This window comes from Sebastes umbrosus, chromosome 12, assembly GCF_015220745.1.
Source record: "Sebastes umbrosus isolate fSebUmb1 chromosome 12, fSebUmb1.pri, whole genome shotgun sequence".
Lineage (NCBI taxonomy): Eukaryota > Metazoa > Chordata > Actinopteri > Perciformes > Sebastidae > Sebastes > Sebastes umbrosus.
Genome location: NC_051280.1, coordinates 20764241 through 20785821, shown reverse-complemented (window position 1 = coordinate 20785821; position 21581 = coordinate 20764241). Strand labels below are relative to the sequence as shown.

The following is a 21581-nucleotide window of genomic DNA, read 5'->3' as shown; positions in this document are numbered from 1 at the left end:
TTTATTCATTTTATAAAAAATTTACTATTTTCTCAATTACCTGGTGTGTATGACACAACCTTGCTCTCATTCCCCAATGCCCTTTGTGTAGAGTGCATTTAAATTCATAACGTTTGCTTTTATTATATAACGTTGACAATTATTTTTCTTCCTATATTATATATATTATACATTTTTTATATATATATATATACAAAATATTTATTTATATATATATATATATATACATATATATTATATATATGTTATATAATATATATGTATTTATATATATATACATATATAATATATATATAATATATTTATTATATATATATATTATATTATATATTATATATTATATATTATATATATAAAATAAACACCTTGTGGAAGAACTACTGCAGTTGTCAAAGAGTTACGGTGTGTCCCCTGCTGCTCCTGCATGGGGATATCCATCCATGGTAAATCCCCACATATATCAATGGGATCAGACTACTAAATTAAATGTATAAAGCTGAGTAGCTTACAATTTAAAGTATTTATTGTCAGCACTGGTTGCCATGCTGCTTTGCCAGTTCCTCCTTCAGTGTGTGGGAGGAGAAGAAGTCTTTGATTTGACGCAGTAACGTGTGGAGCGGAGCGGCGCGGCGCGGAGCGGAGCGGAGCGGCTGTCAGTGAGGAGAGTCTGAGGGGGAGGAGGAGAGGAGGTAAACAAGATGGCGACAACCTGAGTAGCAAGAAGAGAGTAACACGAAGAGGCAGAAAAATTGTAAGTGATATACCAGAAAGACCCCCAAGGGAAACATTTCGCTTCAGCCCAGGACCAGACACACACGGACGGAATAAAGAGAAGCTGCAAACGGCAACAAGATTCGCATGGAAACAGGTGAAGAACCCGGTAACCAGGAGTTACACAGTTAGCTTGTTAGCTTAGCAATTTACGTTGGAATCTCAACGGCTCAGCAACGGCTAGCTAGCTAGCTAACGGTTAGCTAGCTGTTATCATGCTAGCTAGCTAACGGTTAGCTTGCTAGTTTTTTTTAATTTTTTTTTATTTTATTAAACAAATTCAAATTTACAAACAACATGGCTCATAGATCATTGCATTCAAGTAAAAGGACAAGGTGCATACAGAACAAGAACAAATACAATATGTAAAATTATACATGAAAATAATAAATTAAATTAAGGGCTATAGGGCTGTACCTGTAATTCATATTAATAATAATAATAATAATAATAAATTAAGGGCTAGGGCTGTACCTGTAATTCATATTAATAATAATAATAATAATAATAAATTAAGGGCTAGGGCTGTACCTGTAATTCATATTAATAATAATAATAATAATAATAATAATAATAAATTAAGGGCTAGGGCTGTACCTGTAATTCATATTAATAATAATAATAATAATAATAAATTAAGGGCTAGGGCTGTACCTGTAATTCATATTAATAATAATAATAATAATAATAATAAATTAAGGGCTAGGGCTGTACCTGTAATTCATATTAATAATAATAATAATAATAATAAATTCAATTAAGGGCTAGGGCTGTACCTGTAATTCATATTAATAATAATAATAATAAATTCAATTAAGGGCTATAGGGCTGTACCTGTAATTCATATTAATAATAATAATAATAATAAATTAAGGGCTATAGGGCTGTACCTGTAATTCATATTAATAATAATAATAATAATAAATTCAATTAAGGGCTAGGGCTGTACCTGTAATTCATATTAATAATAATAATAATAAATTAAATTAAGGGCTAGGGCTGTACCTGTAATTCATATTATTAATAATAATAATAATAATAAATTAAATTAAGGGCTATAGGGCTGTACCTGTATTTCATATTAATAATAGTAATAATAATAATAATAATAATAATAAATTAAATTAAGGGCTATAGGGCTGTACCTGTATTTCATATTAATAATAGTAATAGTAATAATAATCATAATAATAATAATAAATTAAATTAAGGGCTATAGGGCTGTACCTGTAATTCATATTAATAATAATAGTAATAATAATAATAAATTAAATTAAGGGCTATAGGGCTGTACCTGTAATTCATATTCTTCTATTATACTAAGAAGTTTCAATGCATTTTTGTTTTTCATGACTTTAAGGGCTTTTATGTAAGAAATAAACTCAGAATGAAACACATTAAACCTGTATAGGTTTTACTTTCATATACTTGGATTTGTGCAAATAAAATTTTCCAAGAATGAGAATGTTATTCACCAGAAAGTCATCTTTGTTATTGTCCATGACATGACAAGACCATAAACAATGTCCTTTTGAGAGAAGTTTCCCAGATGAGAAACTTTTGGGAAAGCCAGTCATGTATATCATAAAGCCATAAAGCTCCAGAATACATACAATGAAAAAATAAATGATCATTAGTTTCAGTATCATCACAAAATACACAGTTATTGGTTTTCAATTCCAAATCACTGGATATTATTTTGCTTTGGGAGTTAAGGGGAATTTTAGATATTTAGTCCGTAACATGTGAATAGTTTCTTTCTGATAGATTTGTGAAATTGAGTTTCTGTAATATACTATTGGGTATGAGATGTGATTAAACATATTTCTAATTGTTTTGCTTGGGATTTTGATTTCCCTAAAGTCACAGCTGTGATAGGAGTAGGATTTGTTAAAATTCCTCTAATCAAGCATAAAATAGAGTTGGGGATGGCTTTAGTTATGGATTTAAATATGTCACGATTGCCAATTAAATTAAATCTGAGACAGAAATTCTCATATGACATGATACAGCCACTTCTATCAACTAAGTGAGTCACCGACCAAATTCCTTTATCCATCCAGTCTTTGTTAAATAAAGATTTGTTTTTAACCACAACATATCTATTATTCCACATTGGTGTGCGTATATATAGATATTTAGTTCGTAACATGTGAATAGTTTCTTATTTCTAGTTTTCTAGTTTCTAGTTGCTTGCTAACTAGCTAACGATTAGCTAGCGGTTAGCTTACGTTAGCTGCATGTATCTGGGTTGTTTCTCCGCTTTTAAAGGCTAGTTTGAGTGTTGGATCTGATGTTGATTTGACTATTAGGTGAACATAACGTTAATGCAGTACAGTCCGAGAATAATTCCCGGTGTTGCCGGTGCTCCACCAACCGGCAAAATGAGGTGAGGTTGGCTAATCTTAACGGCTAATGCGAGCTAGCTGCATACCCGCCGTTAGCTACAGTTGTGTGACGACGTTTCGGTTTATCCTCCTCCAGTTAGTCCACAGTTAGTCCATCATCCAACATTAAACTAGTTGTTTTAAAGCAGACTTCTGAGTTAAAACCTGAACTGGTCGCTAAAAGGTGTGTATAAATATCAATGAACAAGAAAGTGTTTGTTGGCAAGCCAGTTTCATTCAAGCAGACTATGCTATGTTAGCTTACCTTCAGGCTAATAGTTGATTTATTTTTTTATTTTTTTATTTCAATTGATCAATTTCAGTGTCAATTAGTGCCTCTGTTTAATTAAAGTAGGGTGCTAACTAAATGTGTTCTGGCATAAATTATAATATTTTCGTGTTGATGTGCCTTAGCTTACAAGCTAGCTAATAGTTGATTTTTATTTTATTTATTTTTATTTATTTCAACTGAGCAACTAAAGTGTCAAACTTAAATCACACACTGTTTAATTAAAGTAGGGTGCTAAATGTGTTCTTTGCATACGTTATAGTATTTTCATGTTGCTGTGTGTGTGTGTGTGTGTGTGCCTCACATCACAGATTGGAAACCCAGTAAGGTTAACTAGTCATGTGTTGATGTCTGCACAGATTGTTTACCAAAGAGGGCTAACTTAGGTCAGTGAAAGTCATGATGTGTGCATTTTCATTAATGTTTTAAATGGTTCTTGTTTTTTTCAGGCACCTGGCAGTAGGAATCCGTGCTGTGGCATGGAGGACACCTGAGCACGGTTTTGGACACATTGGATGGCTCAGTTGACCTCCAGGAGCCGGGCTGACACTGCGTTTGGCTGTAGATCTGTGCTTGGATCCAGTCCAGCTCTACACACTTATGCATCCTGAGGAAAGCTATGATTTGAAGCATGGACCTTTGACAAAAATGCTGTGCTGCATGGCCTTGAAGCAGGACTGGTTGCCTCTACCTTAGGCTGTATGGTATTAAATTCCTTTAGAGGATATTGAGAGTTGAGCAGAGAAGAAGAACATTTTAGAATCACAATTTTTCTTTCATTTCTGTCACAGATGTAGTACAAAACGCACAGTATAGAGCACTAACTTGGCACTGGACCCAACAGATCGTTCACCTCTGTTCGCACCTCATTGAGAGAAAAGAGCCCTAATGTTTACAAATTGGGATTGATCCCCCACCTCCTCCCTCAACTCAGGCCTGATTATTCTCTCTCCCATGTTCAGTATTTTGTAATTCATCTGTATTCCCATCTTGTGGAATTGAAACACTCGGCTCAGTGCTGAAAGGTTACCAGTGGATTACTCTCCAGCAGCAATCATAGCTATTTGCGAACGTTTTTTTGCACAGGAGGCTTAAGTTGTGACTGCCGAATCATCAGTCATGAGTGTCGGCGAGCTGCATCATCTTGACTATCTAAATGAAAATGAACTGATGGAGATGGATACTTTCATTCACCGCATTGACTCTACAGAGGTGATCTACCAGCCGCGGAGGAAGAGGGCAAAGCTGATAGGAAAGTACTTGATGGGGGATCTGCTAGGGGAGGGATCTTATGGCAAAGTGAAAGAGATGCTGGACTCAGAGACACTTTGTCGCAGGGCTGTGAAAATACTGAAGAAGAAGAAATTGAGGAGGATTCCCAATGGAGAAGCCAATGTGAAAAAGTGAGTTTGTCAACCTGCTTTCTTTGACCCTTTATATCCCTCTTTTCTCTGCACTCTGACAGTTTAACCAGTGTCACTGACTCCTCACCTGTGCAGTGTGAGGGATAGTTTGTTATCATGAGATACAATAGCATTGACTTGACTGTTATGCTTTATGTTATCTTAATATGAGTTAATTCATTTGAATCACCCTAATGAAAATTTAATGACAAAAGTCAACTTGGTTTCTTATGACTGTGCCACAATGAGAAAGGCCCGTCATGCCTGGCCCACTTTATTAACCATCCCTCCCTGTGCACAACTCTTAACTTTCATTTCAACCTGCAATTCAAATACTTCACTTGAAATCTCCAGTACCTTAGTTTCAGTACAAATACCCAAATAATACCTTTTTGATGATTTACTTCACTTTCTACAAAAAGCCAAACTTGTCAAATGCATAAGCATTTCACACACTATAAAGAATAATTCATGCAGCCATTCTTCTCTGACTTCTTCTGGTTGAAGTTCTCATGTCTTTTGCACCAACAGCATGGCCGTTGAGTTTGGTCAGAAGAAGCGTGCTCTGTTTCACCTGTCATCACACCCAACAGTGATGTGAAGTTGCACTCAGCAACACACCCTAAATACACTTCTGCACCAATATACGAACTTCAGTCAGTGGAGGTCAACAAAATACTCCTTTAGCTAGTGTTTCAAAAACGTTCCCTAAATAATAACAGTTTTAAATGGACAAAGGATGATTTAAATCAGAAAACATCTCCGCTTTCAATACTCATTGCAGCAGATGCCTTTTAGTCAGTACTCAAAGGTTCAGTACCTATTCTGGATATGAAACTAATGTGACAACATGCATAGAGTCTTAGCCTTTACACACACGAACGTAGAGCTGTGTCAGTATTTAAATGTACAACAGTGATAATCTGACACAGAGTTAAAATGTCCATAGTGAAGGAGGGCACAGAGGATATACCTCTGCTTCATGCAGTGCGTTTACATACACTTTAAATGGGTCAACTTTTTGCAACAACCCAGTTTTGTAAACATTGCATTGACAAAAAATGTTGTTGCTGTAATCGAGGTGAAGGAATAAGAGAAACGTGGTTAACGCAGCTAGACATTTACTACAAAAACAGCCACCGTCTGTAGTGACGGAGCGTGTAGCCTTAACCAGATTTTTCTCAATAAGTTGGTTTATTGTTTGCACATTAATGTAGTCGGTGCTACTAAAGATCTTCTTTTAAATTAATGCAACTCAAGAAAAATTACCATGTAAAACCAATAATTTAGGCTATAAGAAAACAGTGATGTTTGTTGCCAGTGATTAACACATTGCAAGGAAATGCATCACAATGTATTACTTCATTGATTATTTGTTCTACCTTTTCTTAGTTGCGTGGCTAGTAATACATATCAAAATCAGGCCGTTATCTAATTAAATATCTTAAATAGATTTTTAAAAAATCGAAAATGTTCTTGCCTATTTGTTTCCATCTCTCTGCCCGTCTCTCTTCTGTCTTGATTCCTCTGCGATTTGGCTTTCTAAATATTCAAACTTTTTTTTCTGCATCCCCCGTTTGCTGATGAGTATCAGAAGTTTTAATCACACAGTAGTTTATTAAATATTGCTCCAGCCTTTCGCTGCGGGCCTGTGCTAATTATAGAGGAAGCTTTAGAAAAACTGTCAAAATGAGTTCACACAGAGAGAAAGAAGAGCTGCAAGATGGTGTGTTTTTAGGCTGCAGAAGAATGATGAAAAGCCTGTGTTGACAGTTCAGTAAGAATCATTTTGTTGGGATTGTAGCAGCTTGTATATTTATCAGATATCCAGACTAACTTTACTAAAGTCTATCACAGAATATTGTGTTTACCATTCTCCTCAGTCTCCAGTTAGTTGGGACTGAAGGCAGCCTGTCAGCAGCTCGATGGCAGCAGCTGCAGTTCTCCATCAGTGTCTACACTGGATCCCTTCAGCCATAGTATTGCCTTGCTTTCAGAAGTGTTTAACATGCTGAAGTTGGGGAAAAAATATACTTGAAGCCTAAAACGACTCTTCATGTCGTATTAAAGTGTATGCCTAGTGTTGCACTGAATACAACTGAAGTGTATCTCTTTCTTGAGATGGCCTCATAGAAAAATTTAGCTATTTTAAGAAGTTGACCAGAGATGCATTTAATCAAATAGTGGTTCTAGATTAAATACACTTGCATATGCAAAGTCCAATCGCTGATGTCAATATCCTGGTAGAAACTACATCATGAAGACAAAAGAATATTTCAAGCGTATCTGTAATGTTGTTATGTAAAAATACAAAGGGTGAGAAGCATACAACAACATAAGCAACACTCTGTAAGGTCAGACATTAAAAATTCCTTGTGAAAAGGCCACTAAGAAGCCTATGACGGCTTGAACGGTGCTGCAGGGCTGCATGGCTGAGATGGTAGACACTGTGCATGCTACCCAGGGTTGAAAAAATCTCACATGACAGCTTGGTTAGTGTTTGCTGGAATTGAAGGCAGAGGGTAAAAGACAGAGAAATCTTGGTGGAAAACCTACTGCTGTTTGCAAGAGAAGTGAGAGTGGGCAGAGGCAGAGCTACACCGAAATTACTTAAAAACAACTATATTAATGTCCTGGAGTAGCCAACTCTAAGACCGGGCCTCAGTCAAAGCAGAATTTGTGGCGGAACTTAAAAAGGACTCTTAAGACACAGTCCCAATGTTACTTGACAGGTTGAGCAGTTTTGCAAAGAAGAATGGCGGATATCTGTCATGTTCAGATGTGGGAGATTAGTGATTAAAAATGTCAAAAATATGGAGACAAAATAAACAATTTTAAGAGGTTGGACACATTGTACTGCAGATTGAAAGTTACTCAAGTTTAAAATCTGGTCCCACTCCCACCTTTTCTTACTGTTGCCATATATTAATGATACTGAATACCTTTTGTGTATCTTCCTGAAGTTGTCCCAAATATTTCTCATACCATAAATGATTTTTATCTTCCCCTGGGTGACGAGATAGTTAAGCGGGAGCTCTGTTCTCGCTTTTCTTCTTTTCAACGGTGTTTTTTTTAATCCTGGATATATTTTTATTTTTAGGACAAAGCTGCAGCGGTAGACTACATGGTTGTGTCACTCTGTTAATAAGACCACAGCAGTGTTCTTTGATGTGTGAAATTAATTTGTCCTGTGGGTGTTCTTCTTCTCCATCCGTCTCACTTGGTGGAGACCTTATGTTTTCCAGCCTGAGGAAGCTGGATCCTCGAGCCTGTGAAGGCCTGTCTGTGTGTGGATGCCGTAGTAGCTCTTGGCCTCCCCATTCAGCCTCTGTTTAGCATTCCTGTCTGCCAAACACTTCCTGCTTTCATAGGGTTGCCACGGGAATGGGCATGCTCATACTGGCATTGATTGAGCAATTGACCACTCCTGTTTCTACGGCAACACCCCAAAAATGCCATGCCCTTGTTTGGAATGACAGGAGCGCACATAGACGCACATACACACATTCCCTAAACTAGACACAGACTCGGGACCAGCACAGTGAAGATGCAGATTTGGATCCGTTGTTAATGTTGCCACTGTGTGCCAGAGTAGCTGCTATATCGCTGAGTGCTGAAATCCTTTCAGCTCTGCAGCCTGCAGGCCTTGAACACACAAGGTCCATCGGCACACGTTGGAACTCAGAGACTGCAGATGGACTGCAGCAGTCACTGTGCCTTAGTGGCAGCACCGCCTCGGTTTTATGATTTGTTTTATGGAAACAAGCAGCGAGGCGGATGCAACTTGCTTTGCTACATTTCAGACGTGTCATCTGCGCTCGCTATGCAGCAGAGATGATGCATAGCTTAAAATGATGCTGTTCATTATGCTTTAACATATTTTTTTGAACAAAGTTTATTTCTGAATTTCGGTTAATACAACTTTGGCAATTCATTCTTATGATAGACATACCCCTCTCCCCCCACTGATGATAACATGATAGAGAGTATACAACTAAAACTATGCAAGGGAAAAAAAGTAAACAAATAATGTTAAATAATAAATGTACAAATAATATAAAACAATCAAAGTTAAACCTGCAGTAGGCAGAATGTTTTTGGCATCATTGGGCAAAACTTCAATAATAACCTTTCAGCATATTGTAATTCAAGTTGTCTGAGAGAAAACTAGGCTTCTGCACCTCCTCACGGCTCTGTTTTCAGGCTTTAAAAAATCTAGCCCGTGACGGGAGACTTTGGCCAATCACAGGTCATTTCAGAGAGCGAGCGTTCCTATTGGCTGTTCATTCAACTGAGGCAGCTGTCAATCACTGTCAATCAGCGAACTCTGATTAAACAGTCAAACTAGGCAGTGCTGATCAAATATGAATCAATATTATGTTACTGTAATGTCTATTTCTCCTCAAATGTTTTCAGAAACGTCTTGTAGTGTACTGTTTAGCTGTAAAATGAGAAAGTTTGCTCCCGCTGGTGGGCGGTGCTTGGTATTTCCTCAACTGATCTCAACATGGCTGTCGGGTCACAAACTTTCTCACGGCAGGCTGGTGGTTCTAAGGATTTATCAGTAGTTTTGGGAAGCATATCAAATATTAACTGCCAAAAATGTTATAACTTAGGACAATCATGTGAATTAGAGTGGCTTGGTTCCCTTGTCACACATGGGGTCTATATTGGATGTGAATTGGGATGTCAGTGGAAAATTTCAAATTGCATAACAGTATTCTTCATATGTATCGAGGATGAATATATTCCCCCCATCATCCTTGACCAAATGGAGGCTGCCTTGGCACCAGAATACCCATTTGTCAGTAGTGAGATTGTGTATAAGGCAGAGGACTGACAGAGCTCATAAACTGCAGGCTGATAAGGGACAGAAAAGCTCCAGAGTGTTTGTCGTGAGATTGTGTTAAAGTAGAAAAAGAAGAACAGATGATGCGTCAGCACTGTAGGGGCTTTATTTCTTTTTGGCACAGACGCACTCCCGTTATAGCTGTGACTTGTCTGTGCTGTTACACATTAAATCACATTTATTCTATCTAAATAAGAACCATATCTTTTACAAATCTAAATATATTCACACAGACCAAAAACGTATTTGGTTTTATTTTTGTCAGTAACACTGATGTCTTTGACGTTGGTTATATTATGGTTACATATGCAATGATGATGAAATGGACAAAGCTGGGGTGGTGCTGCTGATTACTGTATGACGCTATGAAAGAGGGGAAATAATTTAACCAGCGCCATCTTCAATGACGGCAAACATTTTGGATTTTATGATCTCCCAAGGACGGAGGACGAGTCCACTGCAACTGGCAGACTGGTGTCATTGTTTGACTGAAGCGTACAGCGAATAGCACGTTGGTTTTATTCAATATTCACTGCTGCTAATTAAAAGACATTACTGGCTGTGTTATGCGGTAATATGAACAATGTAGCGGTGAGACAAATTGAATCTAAATCTAATCACAAGATTCCCCTCCTTAATTGTTAATGAAAACATTAGTGTTTCCTCTGTGTGTGGATGTGGGTAGCAAGTCTGTGGTTTGTACTTTGTGTTCTTCCTATCCAGATCCAAATTCATTAGTGTCCCCTCTCACAGCTCTCTGATGAATGTGGAGTCTCCAGGGTGTATTGCCATGCTGGTGATTTAAACCTCTTCTCCTTGGGTAGCGCAGCGAACTGTCAGGTTATCTGTCTTTATGAGACTACTGTAATTGACTGCTGCTGCACTCAGACAATATCAAGTCTTGCAGTATCATTCCTGCTATTCTGTTTTCTGTGAATCTCACCTTTTTAGAAAAGTCTCACATTTGTTTTTACTTTTAAAGGACCAGCGTGTAACATTTAGGGGGATCTATTGGCAGAAATGGAATATGTATTATATATATTGCAATTGCAGTATGATTTGTGATATTAGAGGGAATGACTGTTTTTCACTGAAAATCATTAAAATGATTATGATGTGATTTTTGCGGGGATCTGTACCAAACAAAGATGTTTTATTAAGTCTGTAGAATAGGCCAGGTCATCTCTGCAGCACCGCACTATTTAATTTAAAATGGTATTTTTACAAACATTTCATCTTTAACAAATATTGTGCCTCCTGCAATTTGAAAATTGCAGTAAGCCATATCGCAATTTCGATAAAATTTCGACAAGGGCCAGTACAGTGTTGGATTATTATTTTCAATCCCTATACATTTACTGAATTAATCTTTTGCATGTTTTTGTTCTTGTGTCCGTTTATAGGGAGATTCAGCTGCTAAGAAGACTCCAACACAAGAATGTGATTCAGTTGGTGGATGTGCTCTACAATGAAGAGAAGCAGAAAATATATCCTTTCGTTGTAAATGTTTGCATGTGAGCAATGCTTTTAGATGTTAGATTTTAATGTTGCTGTTCGTGAGGGTTATTTCTATGCCTAAATATTTCTATTTACTTATCAGCTTTGTAATAGGCTCACTTTATTAAAGGATCTGTTTGTTTTGTTTCGCAAATCCCCTTGACTGCTGACTTACGTATATGGTGATGGAGTATTGCGTTTGTGGGATGCAAGAAATGCTGGACAGCGTCCCAGAAAAAAGGTTTCCAGTATTTCAAGCTCACGGGTAAGAGTCTGTTTTTCTCTCCCCTCTCTGCTCCCTCTCTCCCTCTTTCTCTCAGTCTCTCTGCTATATTTAGATTAAGCCTCTCTGCAGCCATCGCTCCAGGCCTAAGTTTAGATCCAAGACTGCAGGGCCTCTACTGTTAAAATAACTGACCATAGATTGTGTGAATGCGTAGTCAATGCTGGAAAGCCACTGACGCTAAAGAAGTGATGAAGGTTCATGTGACCACAGTGATAAATTGTTTGTTAAGCCAGTTGTTTTTTTACAACTTACAGTGTGGATCACTTCCATTCCTCTTTGAGTTGTATCCATCAACCCCTCTTTTTCTTTTTTTACAGGTACTTTTGCCAGCTCTTAGATGGCCTTGAATATTTGCACAGCCAGGGAATAGTTCACAAAGACATTAAACCAGGGAATCTGCTGCTGACCACAGACGGGGCACTTAAAATCTCCGACCTGGGAGTAGCAGAGGTGAGCTCGGGCTGCAGTGTTGTCTACCATCTAGGGGGAATGATTGTTTGTTTTTTTCACCATTAGATTTCAGCAAATCAAACATCTACTAGTCTAATTCCCAATTTCCTTTCATTTCCACACATTTCAACTAATTGGTAGTTAGTAAGTGAAACTTGAAGGTTATAATTTTGTGGACACAGGCAGCTCAGATATACACAAAAACACAGTCAGTGGAAAAGTACTGTTAATAGGGATGCTTTTAAGCTTCAATACACTTAAATTCATTGTGTAGAAACGGTTACTATGTTTGTGTATCTTACTATAGATACATGCCGACTTAAGTGGCTGAATCTACACACATTACTGTAGATTTTGTATTTCATTTGTAGTTTCAGTGTTTTCCTCATGTGACAGAAGTGGATGAGTGTAAAATAGATTTTGCCTACAAGTGTCTCAGTCTATTCTGTGTTTTTAGTTTTAAGGTTTAACACTAGTTATGGTTCTAATGTAGACAGTGTTGCTTAAGAAGCAAATGGAAACAAATTTCTCCGTAATTTCTAGGGCTGTCAATCAAGTGACAGAGATAGATTTAAAATTGAGCCCACTACAAACTTCGAAAGATCGATTGTGTTACTGCGTTAAAGAAATTAGTGGCGTTAAAACACGTTATTATGCATTAACTTAACAGCCCTAGTAATTTCATAATTCATATTTTTGGTTATAGATATAGAGAAATACTAACTCAAAATCGTACTAATCTTATTCACTCTATTTTTCAGGCCCTTCACCCATTTGCAGAGGATGACACATGTCGCACCAGTCAGGGCTCTCCGGCCTTCCAGCCTCCAGAGATCGCCAACGGACTGGACACCTTTTCAGGGTTTAAAGTGGACATTTGGTCTGCTGGAGTAACACTGTGAGTAGTTCTCAGAACGTTTTAAATATCATGGCATTTTAAAGGCCCAATTATAGACAGAAGACCTGCTAAGTTGTATTAATATCTGACAAAATTAGTTGCTCATGGTACTTAATTGCTTGTCATAGAAAAATGCTCTTGCTTGTCCTCTCTTAGGGAGCTCAAAGGGCAGAGCAGCAGAAGCTAATAGAGAAAAACACTTAACAGACATCCTTACTGATTCTCAGTCACCTCTTGATGTACTTTTCATACATTGGCGTGCGTGCTGTTTATACATTTACACTCTGTTGTCCACCTGTAAGGACCTCAAAAAGAGTCTTTCCTGCTACTGGTCATTCTGTGTAAAGCTTAAAGTGTAGGATTTAGGGGAATGAATAGACACACTGCTTACAAGATATAGAGAGGATTGACAAGTAAGGTGTATGTAGGCATGTTATAAAGTTAAAGAGGACATATTTTGCTAATTTTCAGGTGCATACATGTATTTTGGGTTTCTACTAGAACATGTTAACATGCTTTAATGTTCAAAAACTGCTGTGCTACAGCTCCTCTTTTCACCCTCTGAAACACTCTGTTTGAGCAAGACATTTCAGGCAGTTCAGGAGCAGTGTTTCCGTGGGGGAGAGTAACTCCTTTTTTGGCGTGGACTTTGGGCTTTGTAACTTTGCAGACCTTTTACATGCACAAAAAACTATATAACACACTAAAGGAAAGGGAACAAGCACAAGTCCAATAAGTCCTTTTTAAAAAGTGCACCTGTATGGTTCTATTAGATTTTAAAGAACAGTCAACACCAGAAAGGTCTATCTAAATTCATACAAAGAACATTAGATGTGTGCAAACCATTTTGACAACTGTTAACAGTATCCCAAATTTACTTCCATTCATTCAGATACAACCTTACAACGAGTCTGTATCCGTTTGAGGGGGACAACATCTATAAGCTATTTGAGAACATTGGAAAAGGAGACTACACTATTCCCGAGGAGTGTGGACCCCTCCTGTCGGACCTGCTGCGAGGTGAGTGGGGTATACTGCAAAATGTTTTTACCATAAGGCCAAATTATACTTTTTCATCAAGGTGTTGCCGTGTTTACATACCAATGCCGTATTGGATGATTCATACCTCAGCGTAGGATTAATCCATTGAGTGTCGTATTTTTGTCATAGCAGTAGATGACTGTGTGTCATGCATCATCAGGTACGCATTTATTTTAACAATGGTAGTGAAAAGGTTTGCTTTTAGTATGTTTTTAATGATTACTAAATGCAAGTTTGTGAAGCATTACAGAAAAAGGTTCTATTGAAAGTAAAATCTTTGAGCTTTTTTTGTTGTGAGAGCCGTAGTACATCACAAAACAAAGTCCCCTCCGGTCGCACTATGATCTTTTATGTATCCGTCCAGTAGGTGGTGCTGTGACACTGAAAGTCACTGTGACTTCTCAGCATGAGAGGCTTCCTCCAAACTGTAGAAATCCCTCCAGCTGTTGACGTAGTTTCCATTGATCTGGAGCCAGCAGCAGAATACTAAACATTTCATAGTCAGGCGTTGCTTTTCCTCGACTGGAATGCTGCAATGCTTCTGCTCCTTGTAAAAAACAAATAGAGTCAAGGGTCTTTTACAGTGAGACGTATAATCGGCTGAATGGATGTAAAATCCATAAAGAATGTTAGGAAGATTATGTTTGCACCAACTAATGAAACCATGCAGCTGAATGCCTCGTATTCTAGCTTGTTATCCAACTTATCTCATTATTGGTGTCACATGGAGGGATTTTGAACAACCATGAATAGAAGGCAAAAGCTGCCACATTCTGGTGCTGTTATAACTCACAGAGCCTCCATCCCCCATTTTGTGTGAGCGTGTGTGACGTCTGTGTGTGATGACGCAGCACCTGGGAGATAGTCAGTCCATAATTACATGGTCTAAAATAAGCCTAGTGCCACAAAAGGTGTCCTTCAGCAGGCGCAGCACTACTATCAGCACTCTGCATGCTGCCCCTCTCTGCCTGCTGGGAGACAATTACATTAGGTCTGGATAGGCACTGCATCACTGCTGCCTTATCACGCTGACATTCTGCTTTTCCCACGGATTCAGCCCACATTATGATAATTAAGGGACAAAATCTTCATTACATTGGTACAGCTGTTTCGCCACTCATATTGATGTTTCCGTACTGTACCTCATTGACTCCTTAAGCTTTGCAGGATGCCGTGACACACAGTGATGAATGAGATTATTATGTGCATTAATTAATGTTCCTTGGATGAGTTTATCATCTGTCTGTCGTTAGCTCGCCGCTGCGGCCTCCCACCAGCTTATGTTAAACAATTAACAGAAATAGGATGTGAGTGGAGAAATTGTTCAGGATTACTGTGATTCAATTGACCTTTGTAATGTTTGTTTTTCAGGAATGCTTGAGTACGACCCTGCGAAGAGGTTTTCCATACAGAACATAAGGCAACACAAGTGAGTGATTTAGTAAATTGCATGTATCATGTATCCCATGTAAAATTATGTTAAAAAAAAAATGTGTTATTCTCCTGATTCATACACTAAGTGTTTAGTAAACATGTCATTTACTTGTCCATTTTCTCCGTGCCTGTCCCTCCTAGCTGGGTGCGTAAGAAACACCCTCCGTCTGAGCCCCCTGTGCCCATCCCTGCCAACGCAGAGAGCAGGGATCCCTGGCGGAGTATGACGGTCGTGCCCTACCTGGAGGATCTGCACGGCTACACAGAGGAGGACGATGACGAGCTCTACGACCAAGAGGACGAGATCATATACACTCAGGACTTCACAGTGCCAGGTTAGTGTGAGCTCAGACAACTCTCACAGCTGAAGATGGATTTAAATATGTGTGTTTTGTGGTGTGAGAGCAATCAGTGTTATAAATGTCTTTTGTGTTGTTTTGTTTAGTCTCCTCCTTCTGTTTTGGCTTTGAGAAGACGAGGAACTGTTTGTTGTCTCATTGTTTGCTGCTTCCTCCTCTTGTATGTCAACGCTGAATCGTCCTTCTTAGAAATGCGTTACAGAAAAATTGCAGTAGTCTTTCCCCCAGTGATTGTCATGCACTTTTGTTTTAGTGGTTGAAAACAACTTGAACCATAGGATTCTGACGGGCATAAACTGACCATCAGATATGTCTTTAAAAATTCAACACCATCAGACACGGTTCATTATATCCTGTGTACATGAGACAGGTAATCTGAAAATAATCATGTGCCTCTGTGTCCTCCATCCGGTGTCCTGCAGTGCTCCTAACGGCATCTGCAGGACTTCACAGAGCGGAGGAAAACAACCAATCAGAGCCGAGCTGGAGCCTGCCGTCTCTGAGCAGCTGTCAATCACTCGCAAACTCTGATCAAATGGTCAAACTATGCAGCACTGTTTAGTTGTAAAATGAGAAAGTTTGTGACCCGGCAGCCATGTTGAGATCAGTTGAGGAAATACCAAGCACCGCCAGCCAGCCGTAGCAAACGTTCTCTTTTTACAGCTAAACAGTACACTACAAGATGTTTCTGAAAACATTTGAGGTGAGAAATAGGCATTACAGTAACAGAATATGATTTAATTTTTCATCAGTGCTGCCTAGTTTGACCGTTTGAATGGAGTTCACGAGTGATTGACAGCTGCCTCTGTTGAATGAACAGCCAATAGGAACGCTCTCTCTCTCAAATGACCTCTGATTGTCCAAAGTCTCCCGTCACGGGCTAGATTTTTTAAAGCCTGCAAACAGAGCCATGAGAAGATGCAGAAGTCTAGTTTTCTCTCAGAACACTTGAATTACAATATGCAGAAAGGTTATTATGGAATTTTTTTCGCAATACAAAATTCAACCGTACATTAGACTTAGACTTGAATGCCCCCCCTGTTGTACAGCACAGTAAACAATAATCATAATTTAGACAATAGAGACAACAACAAAGGTACATGATTACCAATAAGACATATTTTGCACATCCATATGTATTGCATGCCCCTCTCCCGACCTTATGTTGCACATTGCCCTACTACAGCTTGTTAAAATGGGTTATTGTATTTGCATGTTGACCTTATAACAACTTGTACAGCTGCTTGTCTCATCCACGCTTGTTGCAATATTTCTGTATGTATGTAGGTAAATAGCTAGCTACAGGTATGTAGGAAGATGAAGTCCCCACTCTTAAACCCACCTACTAAGCTCTGATCGGTTGGACCTATTGATAAACAAGACTTAGATGTGGGCATAGATTCAGAAGTCCGGAGCATACTACACTTGTGTCAATTATGTTTCTTGTAGTGTACAAACTTTATCAGAGTGTTTACTCACTTTGGTGTGAATAGATGACGATAGCATCTTTATATTTGATTTAATTTGTTCCCCAGCTCTTCATTCATCTTTTTCCCCCAGAATTCAGACCCTTTATCCGTTGCTAGGCAACAGCTGGTAATAATAAATGCAGGAGTCTGTGTCGGGTATCTAGAAGTGGTGCCCCACATAGGAACCAAACAGAGCTGGAGACTGTGAATGAAGTGATCTAAAAATAGTTCAATTGAAATGTTTTTTTGGTGTAGGAGTATGAATGGTTTTTCCAGGGTTCACTCCCACACATGCTCAGCACAGTTTTATAGGATGCTTCACATGAATGAAATAATAGAGCGTATGGTAAATTAAACTTTAAAGCAGTAACTACATCTCACCGCTTTAATATTTAATTTAATATTCTCCTCGGTGTTACATTTTTTGCAGTGTGGGAAGTCATTTAAAGTTTCTCACGGCCCCGCCTACACACACGCAACGGTTTTACGCTGCACAGACAGTAACGCTGACCTAACAGCAAGCGAGCGCTCCAACTATCGCGTCGCATCGCGTAACATCGGACGCTCTCTGTCCACACTGAATCCATTAAATATGGACTTCTGTTTTTATTTCCAATATATCCTGCAATGTATGGTTTTAAAAAAATTGCTAAACAAAAGATATGTACTTCTGTTACATCATATAAACAAACCGCGTACATATCAGACTGGAGACATGACCACTTAAAAGATGGGTGCGTAGCCTACTTGCGTTCTTCCTGGTTTGCACTTTTTAAATGGAAAACGCACGTTTTATATTGTGATATTTACTGGAAATGATATACATTATAGCCGACGCCAAGTAGGTCGTTGGTAACAATCTCCCTCCAGCCAGCTGTAAAACGTCACAAAAACACACATGAAGTCATCAGTGTGGAAGTTTTGATTTAAATGACATTTGGCATGTTGTTTTATAGATATGTTGCACCCATTTTCTTCTGGGAAAGTAAAACATGTTAGATAAAATGGGATATACTGCAATTCTGAGAATTCTGAAAAACTGAGATTCGTTTGAGTGAGAGAAGGTCCTGTAACTTGGTGCAGTTTTGGAGTAAATGTGCGTTATTCAATAGTCAATGTTTTATTATGAACATACACAATTGAATTTCAATTCTCTATAAAAGTAAAGACACAAAAATGTTTGTGTATGCTGTCAATTATAGTTCTTAGAAAGACCGAAAAGTCAGACCTTGGCAAGAAAACTGCAGTCACTGCATCTCTACACACACACACACACACACACACACACACACACACACACACACACACACATCTGCACTTGAAATGAACAAGTCACGTTGAGGTTAGGGCCTATTTTTCACTCAGCTGATTTCCTGTTGTTGTAAGTGACCTGACATTTAGCTGGTGCTGCTGACAAATGAGCTTTTTAAAGGTCCCCTCTTAAAAAACAAACATGTTTACAGTTTTTTACAGCAGCAGGTCTGTTGTAATTTCCATCCATGTAATCACTCGCAGTGTGCGCCCTCGTGCTATTACCTCACGCTTGCTCAGTGAAACAGCGGTCAAGTCGGCACTTGTGTGAAACTGTGATGGATTTGTTTTGAGCCTAATGTGCGTGTCTTTAGGACAAGTGGCCGAAGAAGACGGGGATCAGGGGCACGCAGACCACAGTCCAGCTCTAGCCAAGCCAGTTTGTGTGAACGGGACAGAGGGGGGGTCTCTGAACAGCAAGGCCAAAGCCGAACGCCGATCCTCCTCTTCATCCAACCCCTCGCGTAAAGGAGTGTCCACAGCCAGCAAGATCCGCAAGCTCTCCACCTGCAAACAGCAATGACCCCTCCCCTTCCTCCCTCGGCAACAACCCACCTGGTGAGTGTGTTAACAAAAGCTCTGTTCAGAAGTGCTTAGAGGACACCTTCTATACAGTAAGAGGAGAAAGATAAAGAGATGAAAAGATAGGTGGGATGAGATGAGAACCGCGTCGGAACAAATGTAGAGATGAGTATCGGTGAAGGAGGAAGAGTGGAAAAGGGAATCAGGGAGGAGAGAGAGAGAGTCTGTGTTGATATTCAGAAAGCAGCGCTCTGACTCACCACCACTCCCCAGGCAAAACACATGGGCTGTTTCCTATACAGTCACAATAACTAGATCTGGACTGGTCCGGTCTTGGAACATCACTTTTCTATTCTCCGTTAGTATTCATCTGGACTATAAAAGCCTTCCAGGGGTTCGTCATTCAGGCGAAGAAGTGGGGCAGATTTATGCTGCAAGCGTACGCACCAATTTAACAGGTTATACTCCTCTCTTTCCAGTTACCACCCACAGTTTGCTCTTTCAATCTCTCTCACGTACAAACCAGTCACAGTGTGAGGCTGTTTGTCATGAGTGCAGTGCAGAGGAGATGCTGTGTATTAATTTGTTCAGGCGATGACTCACCCTGGATGAGATGAAGTGGGCTGTGGGATGTTTCTGTCTCTCTTCCTCCCCCTGTGGACGAGTCTTTCCGTGTTAACAGCACCAGTCGGTGCTTTATTGTTGTAATTCTGATACTTTTAACTAAAAAGGGAACTTGCTCTTTGTCGTGATATGTGATGAGATAAACTGTCCTCTGTCCCTCTCAGGTTGATCTGTCCCCGTCCTTCTGTGTCCGGAGTCCTCACAGTTGTGAGAGAAACCTGCTGACGTTAATGCCCCCCATACCTCCTTGGACCACTGGCCTGCAGAGTCTTTTGAAGATGCGGTATGAGTGACGGGGAGGAGGAGGACAGCATGAAATGTTCTTTTTGCTCTGAGACTGAGGCACTGGCTGTGAAGATTTTTTTTTTCCTCCCATATTTTGGCTCCAGTTCTGTCATCTAGTCATTTCCCCTCTCCATCCTGTCATCCTCTCAGGAGGGCCACCGGATGTTAACGTTACAAACACCATCACCCCTGTACCCCACCCATCCACCCCCTCTACCCCACCTTCTGTTTCTTTGACTACCTTTTGTTTTTACAGAACCCTAATGGCAGTTTTTAAGACACATTGTGATGTGTAAAAAAAAAAAAAATTAAAGAGGAAAAAAAAGATAACAAAAGTTATGAATAATTCTATATTTAAATCTATAATGCGAATAATTATGATAGTACTCTACTACCACCAACATAAAAAACTGCATGCTGTACAGAGCTGGAAGAAAGGGAAAGTGCTTGGTTTATGGACAGACTGAAGCTTTGAGATCCACCGCTGACCTGTTGGGGATTTTTGATTTCCATTTAGGTTTTTTCTTTTCTTTTCTTTTTTCCAATGAATATTTTTTAATTATTATTTATATAAAATATGTCCCAAACAGGCTATTTTGTTGGATGATCCTTTCTATCATGCACCTCAGTGGTTTATGTCCTGTTTTTTATAATTTTTTCCTTTGATGGGAATACATCCGTTTGTAGTTAGATCCTAGAATATCAAGAGCCGATGCCGCTCAGCTGCAAACGGTGTGCCGTTGCAATCGCCTGTTTTCCAGCGATGCTCTTTGTTGCGCCGCTCACATCAGTGGAAGCCCCCCCCCTCTCTTACGCAGCCAGGCCCATCATCAGCCCCTCGCTGGGAATAGATCAGAGAGCAGGTGAGTCACAACTCTGAGGGAGGGAGAGAGCAGCACTTCCCACGTCAGCAAGGTCGACAGAGAGATCCTCTGTTCAACAAGACACACGAGGAAGGATGAAGAGATGTGTCGCGTTAACAGGCTGAAGGATATTTCAGCGGTATGATTAGCATGTCAGGGCCACCTTTTCCTTTCTCTTCTCATGGTAATGATTCTGCCGTCATGACAGTTTCACACACACACTACATTAGCCTACATGAATCATATTACAACAGCATAACATCACAGGGTTGGGGAGTCCATTTTTTCTGTTTTTTTTTTATTCAGAAAAATGTTCAGTCCAAAATGAATATGTGCCTCAGTTGGTCCCACAATGTCTAGCCTTTGTCAAGGCTGCGAGACATTTGAATTTTCTGCACTACTCGTTTTACAATAAAACAGATGGTTCACCATGAATGAGGACAAAGATATGAGTTTCATAACATGCACACATACATGTACCGCAGCTCAAACCCAAGTCTGTGTGAAAGGAAATAAGGGACGAGCTGTACCTACCATCGCAGTTTCCCAGGTGGCATCGCACATGATAACACGCAGCAACGCTCGTATGTTGAAGAGAGGCAATTTGACACGAATGCAGAATAATTACATTTTACATCCATACTGGCAGAGAGCGAGGAAAGAAAGCTGTGATTTTAACATGTAACGACAGGATATTTGCAGAGTATTACTTGACAGGTAGGGCTGCCTATATTGTATATTTTTCTCAATGTCAACAAATAAACAAAAAACCTACAAGGTGTTAGTTTGTCTCTCTATACTTTCTGACTTCCCCAGTTGGTCTGTGGGTTTCAGCCCCAAGCC

General features: G+C 39.3%; 1 protein-coding gene across 3 annotated transcripts; it reads left to right on the top strand.

Annotated features, from left to right (window-relative positions):
• The first annotated feature begins 607 nt into the window (after positions 1–607).
• stk11 (serine/threonine kinase 11) lies at positions 608–21519 on the top strand. 3 transcript variants are annotated; one of them, XM_037786795.1, is made up of 11 exons: positions 615–868; positions 3897–4850; positions 11103–11186; positions 11372–11461; positions 11800–11932; positions 12694–12830; positions 13723–13850; positions 15243–15300; positions 15447–15640; positions 18759–19002; positions 19755–21519. In XM_037786795.1, the coding sequence occupies exons 2-10, from the start codon at positions 4567–4569 to the stop codon at positions 18965–18967; spliced, it is 1317 nt and encodes a 438-aa protein (XP_037642723.1). In that variant the 5' UTR covers positions 615–868; positions 3897–4566; the 3' UTR covers positions 18968–19002; positions 19755–21519. The 3 variants fall into 3 exon arrangements, with proteins under 3 accessions (XP_037642726.1, XP_037642723.1, XP_037642725.1); XM_037786797.1 differs by lacking the exon at positions 615–868 and adding an exon at positions 3188–3342; XM_037786798.1 differs by lacking the exon at positions 18759–19002 and having other exon boundaries at positions 608–868.
• Positions 21520–21581: the final 62 nt, after the last annotated feature.